The following is a 12,016-nucleotide window of genomic DNA, read 5'->3' as shown; positions in this document are numbered from 1 at the left end:
AAGAGCTTGATCTTGGGGCAGGGCCACCAATATCAAATATCTTGGTAAAATATCTTACCTGTGTTTTTTTGGTAAAATATCTTTACCTGTTTTTAGAAAGCCATTGCCAGCGCAAATATCTTGGGGGCCATATCTCCACATTGACCAATGGCGTCACATTCTGACCAAGCTGCAATGCATCTAGTCCGATTGGATACATGGTATGTCCGATGAAGGAGACAAATCGAAAGTCCACCTTGGTGGGGCCCATCCCCAGCAGCCCCTACCCTCAAATATATAAACTCACCGTTACCGCGGTTGAAATCATAGGTTTTGTCCGTGAGCATTTGGTTTTTGGCTCTCCCTCTCTTATCGTCGCTCCTTCTCACTGCGACTGGATTTGAGGAAAATAATGGAGAAATGGGTGCTGGTGTTCGGAGGCTCTAATCCAATTGATGGTGAGTAGGAAAAGATTTTTTGGAGTTTGCTTTATTTGTACTCAGATTTTCTCGCGTTTCGGGCTCTTCTGTAGGTTCTTTGGGGGTGGAAATTTGGGGGAAAGAGTTTGATGACAAAGTAGTTCTTATTCGCGGAGGCCTTTTTGGGAGGGCCGAGGTCACGGCTTGGGTGATGGGACTTGCTGGATGTGTTTGGTTCTCTTCCAAATTAGATGTCCTCAATCTGCTTTTATGCCTACTGGGTTGAATTCTGGTTCCGCGGGGTTGTTTTCAGTGCAGACTTTACCCTTCTTTTGGGTTTTCTCTTGCTTTCTTTTTTTTTTTTTTTTGAAATAAGAACCATGTTTCTTTGCTTAAAATGAGATCTTTTGTCCGTTTTAAGATGTTCTGGTTTGAATTCCAGATGGGATTGTTCTGGTTTTGGGATTTGGGATTGGGGATTGGATTGGGATTTTAAAGGGATTGGTTCGATGTGGTAAAGTTGGTATTTTTAGGGTTTTTTAAATATTTTTGGGTATTGGAATCGATGAAAACTTTCAGCCCCTTTTAGTTTTTTTGTATCCGGGAATCTCTTTTTAAGAGCATCTTGAGTTCTTTTATGGCGGACAAAGATGAAGTCTTTTCAACAGAGTTCTCAAGATCACTGGTTTTGTTTTATTGTAAGCTCTTTCTGAGTTGTGTCCTTTTGATTTGCAGATTGGTGTTTGGAAGGATAGAAGGTATTTCTAGTTGATCTTATCAAAAGAGAGGAACTTTAGAAGAAAAGAGAAAGACTTGTGCATTTAGGTTCTTTTTGTATTTTGGAGTTATTCAAATATTTCGCATGTGGGGTCTGAGCCTGAAGCTCTGGCCGCTCAGATTTGGTTGTGGAGTTGGTGAATGGGGATTTAGACAATGGCGTCACAGGGTGGTGGCGGCAGTGGAGGGCAGCGATTCCAGATTGAGAGCTTAGCGAGGCAAGGATTTCTTTATAGCCTTACCCTCAATGAGGTCCAGAGCCACTTTGGTGAACCCTTGACCAGCATGAACCTTGATGAGCTCCTCAAAAGCGTGTTCCCAGAAGGCAACCAATCCTTGGGAATGGACCTGGACGCTGCCACCAGCCAATATACCTCTAGTTCTGGCCTCCAGCGCCAGGGAAGTATTACCATGCCACAGGCCCTAAGCAAGAAGACAGTGGATGAGGTGTGGAGAGATATCCAGCAGGGGCAGCACAAGAGCATCGAGGAGCAGAGATCAGGTCGTGAGAGGCAGGTGACGCTTGGAGAGATGACACTGGAGGATTTTCTGGTGAAGGCCGGGGTGGTTGTGGAGGGCTCTGCTAAGGATGCGAATGATATGATGAGGAGTGTGGGTCCTGTTGGAAGTGCCAATCCAGTGGGTGGGCCGCAGGATTTTGGACAAGGGGCACATTGGTTGCAGCAGTATCGTCAGATGTCTGCCATGGATCAGCATCAGCAGGGGCAGCAAAGCATGATGGGTGCTTATGTGCCAAGCCGTCCGGTCCCTCAGCCTTTGGGTCTTGGCGCCAGCCCTATTTTGGATGCTGTCTTCCCTGATGGCCAGATGAGCATTTCATCTCCTGGATTGGGGGCACTCTCTGATCCACAGACACCAGGTCGTAAACGAGCAGCTTCAGGGGACAAGACAGATAAATTAGTGGAGAGGAGGCAGAAGAGGATGATCAAGAATCGGGAGTCTGCTGCCCGTTCAAGAGCTAGGAAGCAGGTTGGTCTCCATGTTTTGTTTTTCTAAAGCTTGTTTTTTTTGTTCACCATCTTCAGTCTGCTATGGTGTGGCATACAATGCTTTGGTATTTACTATAATTTTATTCAATCATTCATTATCTAACAAAGGTTTGAGTTGCAATGCTAGGCCTACACAAATGAGCTGGAATACAAGGTTTCCCGTCTTGAAGAGGAAAATGAGAGACTGAAGAAGCAGAAGGTATATATTTTGTTGTCGTCTGTTAGGATTTTGATGGATGTAGCCTTATGAGTGTTTGGTTTTCCATATCATCATACCCAAATTTCTAGTTGTAGTTATTGGTGCATTAGAAAATTATGATTCCTATATGTGATGCAGAAACTTTGATTTCTTGACTCATTTTGCTTAAGATTCGGTATGATGTTGAATCATTAACCAAAATTTTTTGCAATAAGGTGAATGTATTTATTCTGGCAACTTGTCATTGCTTGACTTCATCAATGATTAAGTTATGTAGAACTTAATGTTGAGAAAGTGGTCCTTCAAAACTCGGATCCCTGGCACATGGATGTATACTTTATTCATCCTTTTTTAACTGAATAGATAAGCACTTCATCTGACATTTGTCAAGTGTTTGTATAATTTTCTGAAGTGTGAGGGCAACAAAGTACTTTGAATTGGTTATTTACTTAGACAAATTGTTGATGAATGTATATTTACTTCAAAAGATTAAAAATCTTATGATCTATGACTTGCTCCCGTTAATTTGCATTCTTCTAAGGCTTAGACTGAATATTCTCCTACCATTATCATGCTAAACTCAAAATTTTTTATTGCTTTATTTGGTTGAGAGATTTGTGACTGGTATATTTATTTGTGAATGTGTTCTGATTGTGAACATGTTCCCTCTAATCAACTTTAGAAGGTAAAAAATGCCACCTTGAATATAGGAGCAAGCACTTTATTATGTACTTGTCATTCTGAAAGCTCTCTTCCTTATGTAAAATAAATTACAATCAGGAGGTCAGAGATTTTAGCACATTGCTTATCATCTACTCTTTTTATTTTTAAGTTGTTTGTAATGATCTCTGCATAATCATCTTAGAAAATCTTATCTTCCCAACACCCACCAAATTATTATTTTTTTTATTATCACATACTGTGTCTAAGAGGACAAAAAAGAAAAGGCATTTCTGGATTTTTCTTTCTTTTGAATTATTTAGCTATTGAAATAAAATTTCCCAAGTAAGAGGCTCCAATATTTGACCATACTACCAAATATACTTGTCACCGATCTTAATCTACATCATCATCTGTCTACCATACCTCTTATAGTTTGCCATGGATGAACACAAACCAGCTTTTGTCATCTAATTTGACACAATAATACTTATTTAATCACTTTATAGGTCAATCATTTTTCTAATATCTTGTATGATAAGCTAGAGAACTACCAAGACTTTCTGTAGGCCTTTGATGCACATGCATTCCCAATATGAGATCTGTGTTTTCTTTGACAAACCAGCTAGAAAACCCCCATTTGACAGACCTTCAGTATTTCTTTTACTATACATACTAATGCCCAGAGCAAGATCTGTGTTTCTAATTATCCTCTTCTAATTTAGGTAACTTTAGATTTCACCATGAGTTCATAAAGTAACAAATGCTAAACATGTGTCTGCATGCATGCATGTAAATATGCACACATGTATCAAAGGTGGATGGCTAGGTATGGTATCACAGTTGCTTTAGTAACTCTGGTACCAAGAAATGTAGCTGTTCTTCAGACTAGATTTTTCTAGAAAAGATCCAAATCTTTGATAACCCAAGAAAAAGATAGAAGTAGGTGGATAAGGCTTGCATGTATGTTGTTGTTGCTGTTTTATCTTGCTTTAAAAAAAAAAAAAAAAAATTAAGTCAATTGTTCAGAATATTTCTTGCAATTGTTCAAGAAAGCTTTATGAAAACTTTGGGTCATCACCAAGAATTGATGACCTTGCAAATAAAACTCTCACCCTTCTGATGTGGAAAGAACAAGGGCTATGGGCTGTTTTAATTCCAGCTGGGATCTCATATCTGTAGCTTGAGGTACGGAGTTTTGGGATAGTGGATCTTCTAAGAAAAAGATAGAAGTAGGTGGATAAGGCTTGCATGTATGTTGTTGTTGCTGTTTTATCTTGCTTTAAAAAAAAAAAAAAAAAATTAAGTCAATTGTTCAGAATATTTCTTGCAATTGTTCAAGAAAGCTTTATGAAAACTTTGGGTCATCACCAAGAATTGATGACCTTGCAAATAAAACTCTCACCCTTCTGATGTGGAAAGAACAAGGGCTATGGGCTGTTTTAATTCCAGCTGGGATCTCATATCTGTAGCTTGAGGTACGGAGTTTTGGGATAGTGGATCTTCTAAGAAAAGCATATCGATCATGCATGGGATATGTGCATCAAATTGGAGGGGGATGGACAGGGGCTTAGATTTCGTTGGTTTGCGGGTCATGCCTTGTGTGTGTGTGTGTGTGTGCAGCTGCATGCATGCATGCATTTGTCGGTGCATGTATGTACTGTTGCGTATCCTTGTATGTGGGAGTTGCCATCAAATTTTTTGAATTTTCAACCATTGCGGTTGAACTCTTCATGGTAGAAGTTTTATTGGTTTGCACCAAACTTAGCTTGTCCGCATGCAAATATTGTTTGAGAGATTCCACCAACAAGAATCCCTTTAAGAAACTCACTAATAATAAGAGGGGAAAAACCGTAAATAGAAGTTTTCCGACTATCTCTGATATTGTTTTCAATTCTTCTATATTTCTCCTCTTCTTGATAGCTTTCCATTCTAGTGGTTCCTTGGGATGGCTATTATATGGCCCCAGTTCACGTTCTGTATAACATGAACTAAAATCTCTTAATTTCTTTAGTTTTTTAAATGAAAAAGAATGTATTTGATGACAATAAGGAATCTTGCAAACTTATGATGTGCAAATGTGGGCACATGACATGTGCTTATGCTTTCACAAGCTAGACCTTTAACCCATGTCTTTTACCTGATGTTGCAACTCTCCAAGTTATTTTGATATGAGATAATGAATATGGTAGGTGAGTTATCAAAGATGTGGTCAATAATGTGCTGAACATATCTGATGACTGGAAATTATTTCAGAAGCTCTTTGGGAATAAAATCTTGTATTTTTGCACCCAGCCCGTACATTTTTAGCAGGTACTTTTCTTGGCATGTGGCCTTTTGCCTACTTTTCTAAACTTTCCTAGTATGTAATTTATTTTCACTCGTCATTTGCTTAGGCTGCTTTCTAGGTCTCAGAGTTGGTTGCTTAATAGGTCTCAGAGTTATCTAAATAATATCCTTATTAAGATACAGTTCCTGTCATGATTAACCCTTTTTTAATGAAAATAAAAGATAAATAAATATGAGAAATATTTATAGTAGTAAATAACACACCACATCATCGAAATATTAATTGCCTATGGTAAAACCAGTGCCATAGGTAATAGATAAAAACACCAATCAGCTCCTGTTTATCACCCATAACTTCATCTTCACTTTCTGTCTGTCCCATTTTATTCGTCAATCACATTATCTGACATTATTTCTGGAAAAATAAAAGCAGGATTTTCCCAGTATAACTACGAGCATCCTAAAGAAAGCATCTTGTTCAAGAGCCCAAGAAATTTCTTTCCATTTATCCCCTTTCAAATCATTATATCTGTATGCTTGCTTGGAGGGCTCTTCTTGATCAATCCTCCAGTTCCATCCTGAATCTTGGAGAGCAAATTGCACCAATCACATGCAGTGTTCTAGAAGATAAATTATTCTTAAATTTTTATTTTGTTTGAATGAAATCAAATTTCCAAATCCTTATTTCATCAATAATGTTCAGTAAGCAATATATATTATTTTTTCTTAACTTTATAAGAAACTTAGGGAATCAAATCACATATAACCTAGTCATCCATTTCAGTTTCTAATCTTAACATAGACTTCCATTGCTTTGAACTTAATAGATATAAAACATGCTTGTACAAGGAAAAGTAAACATTAGTGGCTGTGAACAATGTCATTTTGATTTCTCTTCGTCTATATTTACAATAAATGAAACTTCTAGGTGATTTATATTTTCAGTGAAATATATCTATGTCAAAGTAAAACATGAATACTTATGTGTTTTAGGAGAATCAAAATGTAAGAAGCCAATAAGAATAATGTCTACTATTGATTTTGATAAAATACATGCTCTATTGAGCTTTGTTTGCCAGGAATAGCCTTTTAGTAAACATCAAAATGAAACCAATATTATATTTAGTGATGACAAATCTCTGTTGTGGTACTTTCCTAATAGCAAATTATGATCCATCATCTTTGAAGAATTCGCTTACAGATATCATTCTTAAGGACTATTCACCACATTTCAATATGTCATTTTTAGCAGAAGTTTTATTTATGCCCTTGAAAAGGAATACAAGCATGTGTCAGTAGAAGTGTCAAGTACTTTTCCATCTACTCTGGGTTGGATTTTTCATCTTGCCCTAATATTCTAATGCTCTTGGATAGAGCCATGAAGTTCCAATTTTGAAACGACAATATTCACCTTTTGTACTTGGTATACCAAGATCATTAAAATATCTCCTCAGCACAAGGATCATCATCATCATCATCATCGAAGATTTATCTCATCAAAATGGGGTTGGGTGTAAGAAAGTGCTCTAATTTGATAAGGGTCCATGGATGGATGAAAGAGATTTTCACAACTATTGTCATCTGGATGTTACCGCCATGAATTCATGTCACATTCTGAGTCAAGGTAGTTTTGGCAATACAGAGGCCTGCCATGAAGACTTGAAGGGTAATTGTTAGATATGGATGCTTGATTAGGTTTAGCTTTAATTCATGCAATCTGGGATAATTAGAAACTTTGCTGAGTATAATTCCATGAAGTTTAGTAACTCAGTTGCGATGACAAACAAGGGTGCAATCCTTCATGTTCACCAAAATTTGTACTGTCATAATCTAAATCATGATTACTATATTGGTTGACACCATTTCAACTCTAAAACATGACTTGAGCTATAAGACCTTTTTACTACAAAAGACAGTCAAAACTTTCTTGTAATTGCAAATCCCTTTTATGAAGGCATTACAGGCATCAAAACTACTTGAAAGCACAAACCTTATGAATTTAGACATTCCTAACCTGGTCTACTCCTAAAACAGGACCTGTTGAAACTATTCCTACTCAAAATAGGTCTGATAAAAGGACTCATGCATTCAAACCCAAAATTGCAATAAAGTCAAAATGAATTTGCTTTGATTACTGCTGATCCGTTTCATATGAGAACAATGAAAACCTTATCAAGTAAAAGCAATGATCTTCATCAATCAAAAATAGGAAGGGTCAACTTCTTCAGGTAATGAGAGTATGTTGGGATGTCCCATTTGAAAATGAATCATATAAACATTTACAGGAGCAGAGGAGGCTTTGAAATAGGTGTTGCGTGTAAACTATGAGCTAGGGATAGATGTTCTGTAGTCTGCCCCTTTGGGTTGAGTAGTGTGATATTTGAAAGATCCTGTAAGGGCAAGGATGATTGGTTGAGTCAGCATAAGCAGTAACAGGAGGCGAGTCATTTGGAGTGGGCATTAGTTTGAGTAGTATATAGGAGTAGGTTGTTGGTGTAGTCTGTTGCTTGGAGTTCGTGTTCTCAAATTAGTGAAGAGGGGATGCAGATATATGGTTTCCCATCCTCCCTTGTCCTCTAGATAAACTATCCTCTGATTGAGAGATTAGGCACACGTTTCATACTTGAACTTTTCAGGGCTACCAACATTATGAATTTAGAAAATGCTGGAGGAGGAGGAGGTTTTGTGTGTTGTGTGGGGGGGGGGTGTTGATTGAGTGAGGTGGTGCTGGCGCTATTTGATGTCTTGGTGAACTCCTTTACCATTTGAACTGATATTGGGCATGTATGTGATTTATTTGGAGTTCTGTTGCCCTCTCAAGATTTTTGAGTTTCTGATTTGTTGCTTTGTGTTGGTTTTGCTTCACAATCTTCCTCATTATGTTTTGTGGATGATAGATGAGCTCATTTCCTTCCAGCAAGTGCAGCATTCTATCAAAGTGAATATTGTATTTCTTTCTTTTTTTTTTTTGGGTCATAGTTTGATGATGTGGATTACTTAGAGGGAACAGAAATACATGACGAATTAGGTGACATTGAGTGATTGAGGTGTTGATAATTCACTTGATTGATATGGGAATCTTGAAATATGTTTGCATTTTTTCTTAAAAAAAAAAAAACTAATATATAAATACATTTTAAAACTCTTGCATCAGTTGACCTTTATTGATGCCCTAGTTTGTATCCATTTGCATTTTAATATATGAGGTCGAGAAGCCAATGCTGGGTACTTACCTTGACATTATAAGCTTCTTTATCTGTATTGAAATGCTAGAAGCTTTTCATATGATGATATCATCAGCCCCTTCACCTCCATCTGTAGGTTTGCTGCTTGCTCGTGCTTTTTCAGCTTGCACTGTGTTGAGAATACACTACCTTTTTGCATGTCTGAGAACCTTTACCAGTCAAGAAATTTCATGTTATTGACTTTTCTTTCTTCCATTATTTAGATCTTTCATCGGAGAAATTTGGAATGGTTCTATATCATATTCTATGATCAAACAGCTCCAGTGAAATAGCAAATAGTAAAGAGTGATAAAAGGTGGTTTCAGCTATTTTTGGTCTCCATTATTGTGTTCTTTTTGACCTAGGCACCTTTCAAAACAATGAAGTCTTGTGACCAATTTTAGGTATGGGAGAGTAGTAGCATGATGATGATGATGTAGACAAATTGTTTTGACTGCTTAAGACCGCAAGCATAACTATAGCCAACATATCTTAAACCATCAACCATGGCTAGAGTTATGAATTTTTCATCTCAGGCTATTCCGAGCTTTATGTTCTTTCTTCTCAAGCTGCACTCTGTCCCTATTTCTGCTTCAGCCTAGGTCCTTCCTGTCTCTTCTCTGTATTTTTTTAGATCCATCAGTCGAAATCAGAATGGTCGTCCTCACTGGGTCACTTCTGCTCTCCATTTAGATGCTCTAAAAAACTATGCCATATTCATATCATGTGTTGATGCTACCCCTTGTAACTTAGTGGAACATAAAATCTTTTTAATATAACTTTCCTAATGTTTTATCTCAACCACTTGAAAGCATCTTGTGCATGTGGTCGTCAAACAAAACTGTGGGAACGGATCAGTTTACTTTGTTGGTCCAGTCCTGCAGAATTTTCAAAAGCCAAGCAGAAGGTAGGCTGCGTTAGCCTCCACTAGCATGCCAAAGCAACGACTGAGAGTGAATCATCACCAGGTTGCATGTGGCGTGGATCTTGACTCAACCCACCAAGTTCTTCTCATGTAGGTTGAACACACACACAAAAACAGAGAAGGAAGAAAAAAAAAAGAAAAACAAGAACCTGGAAAAAGGGAATAAGATGTAACATGACTTCAATAACTCCTTTTCCCATGCTGTACCTTGGTGATCCAATTGAGCATTTTCCAAATAGTAGGTGGGAAAAGTGTTAAGACATCAATTGCTCCTAAATTGTGTAAGGATGAGAACTTAAGCTATATGATAAATATATATATATATAATTATAGAGTATCACATGATTGGAAAAGGATGATATAGAGGCACCTGCAATCAGAAGAGTAGTTGCTCAAATTTGTGAATGGTCCTATGCCGCGGTGATTGCTATTGGAACGGATGTTGAAAAGAAAAAACGATGATGTGCTATCAGTTTCTGCTTAATTCCCCTTTCACATGAGAATGTCTGGCTAGGTGGTTAACTTTCTCATGCTACATAAAATGCTGCAGGACTAATTATGTCATTAGTTCTTTGAACTTATCGCTTCAGAAGTACTTCTTGGTTGCTTTTTTCACAGAGACACCTCTGCGTCTCACCATGCATATTATCAAATTCATCTTCTACAATCTTGTGGCTGTTTCTATGTTTGTTGTTAAGAAATATTGCTATCTGGCTTTTACAAGAAAATACTTAGTTTCTTATATACATTCTTCTTTCCTAATTGATTTAGTGGGAAAACCAGATTATGCTATAATTTCCAAACCATAGGCATTCCATGTTGCAGGTATAAAGAAGAACAAAGTGATCCATGACCGGAGTTTTAGTTTTAGCTTATAATTTTTGGTGAAAATGTTTCTCTTCTGAAGATTGAGCTTGTACCCCACACCAGAAAGCTGACTCTATTTTTCTATTCCCTTGCAGGAATTGGACAAGATACTGTTCTCCATGCCTCTGCCAGAACCGAGGTATCAACTTCGGAGAACAAGTTCAGCTTCCTTCTGATCATGTTCATATTAAATTTTGTAGACTGGCATGTGAGTGTTATATTTGCCTCTTGGGTTAGAAATATGTGGTAGCTTTGGGTTTTTAGCTCTCCTGCTTCAGGGTTTTAAGATTGTGAGGGCCCCTACGTATGCTGCTCCTGCCCCTTTTCTGTCGTCGGCTTCTACTAAGGCTTTGTTCGTTGTAAATCTGCTAGGCACATCAGCACATTCAGAGTTCTTTTATGTATTTCATGTGCCTTTTTTCAGCATTTTAGCTTTGATGGTTACCGAACTAGTGGATAAAAGTTGGACGTGTGCAGAACTGCAGCTCTCATAGTTTCTGGGCATAAGATCTATCGAAAGCAGCAGCACTCAAGTGTAATTTTCAGTACTCTTTTTATATAAAGTTGCTACAGGATTAGTGTGATTCATTTGACTTGTAAATTCTAACTTACCTTTGGAGTTAAAAGTTTGTGTATATTTGCCATACTAGCTCAGTTGGTAAGCTCATGCAATCAGAATCATATTATGTGGCTGATACCCCATTATGTTTATAAAACATTTACTAGATTGATGAGATGAGGCATTAATACTGTTTACTGTAGAAAGCAGGTGGGGTTACCTTTCAGACCGCTTGGATTTGAAGCTAATGCATGAAGTTAGTAAGATATCATGTTGATAAAGTTAGTAAAGCCAACGCATGAAGTTATGGTGTTAATTGTTTTGGAGGAGGAGGCAATCCTTTCTAAGACACATCCTGATCAAATGTTTTGCCCAAGTAATATTATTATGTATAATCTAGAGGAAATTTATGCTTGGTATTGTAGCCAATGGCCCTCGAAATCTTTTTGTCTCACATGGTATTTATCGACGGCTAGGGTAGGGTGTGGTAAGCCATCTTCCTGCTGGAATTTGGTTCGCCCAAGAGCAAAACATCTTTCCATTGGTGTTCAAAGCAATGCTCTTTAGAGATGAGCAACACAAGAGATAGATCGGTCACTGCAAACTACAGCATAGTGTCCACTTAAAATGGGAAACTGCAAGGGAAATTACTTGAAAACTTTTATCATCATATCGTTGCTATAAGATTTATCAAAGTCTTAGAAAACCTTGGAATATTTCTTTTATCTTGCAATGAGGTGCAGTGCTTACATTAAGTAAAATACCCGATGAGATAACATATTCTACAGCACGATTATCCAAGTTCCTCCTTTTCTAATATGTTTCTGAAGAATGTCAAGGCCAAGGTTGTTATCAAGATGTAGCCTGGATGATCAACTAAACAGAAAATGGAAAATTGACCATTATAATCTTATGATTGTTTATTAGACTCAACAGCAGGAGATAGGGGAAATAGAAGTCCAAACAAAACAAAAGCAACCCAAAAACACTGTACATATATCCCCGAATCAAACTCTTGTTGTTGTATCTCTACTATTACACACATCAATTCTAACAGCGTCTTGCTTCGGCAGGACTTGACTTGGATATTTCCATGAAGTGGGGACAA

The 12,016-nt window shown here is 37.5% G+C and overlaps 1 protein-coding gene across 1 annotated transcript; it reads left to right on the top strand.

The window, feature by feature from the left end:
* The first annotated feature begins 298 nt into the window (after positions 1-298).
* Positions 299-10,998, top strand: LOC105052394 (ABSCISIC ACID-INSENSITIVE 5-like protein 2). The gene is made up of 4 exons (XM_010933189.3): positions 299-437; positions 1,134-2,165; positions 2,313-2,384; positions 10,445-10,998. The coding sequence occupies exons 2-4, from the start codon at positions 1,332-1,334 to the stop codon at positions 10,523-10,525; spliced, it is 987 nt and encodes a 328-aa protein (XP_010931491.1). The 5' UTR covers positions 299-437; positions 1,134-1,331; the 3' UTR covers positions 10,526-10,998.
* Positions 10,999-12,016: the final 1,018 nt, after the last annotated feature.

The sequence above is a fragment of the Elaeis guineensis genome, chromosome 10, assembly GCF_000442705.2.
Source record: "Elaeis guineensis isolate ETL-2024a chromosome 10, EG11, whole genome shotgun sequence".
In the NCBI taxonomy this organism is placed as follows: Eukaryota; Viridiplantae; Streptophyta; class Magnoliopsida; order Arecales; family Arecaceae; genus Elaeis; species Elaeis guineensis.
Note: the sequence above shows the minus strand (reverse complement) of the source record. Positions and strands in the feature narration are given on the sequence as shown.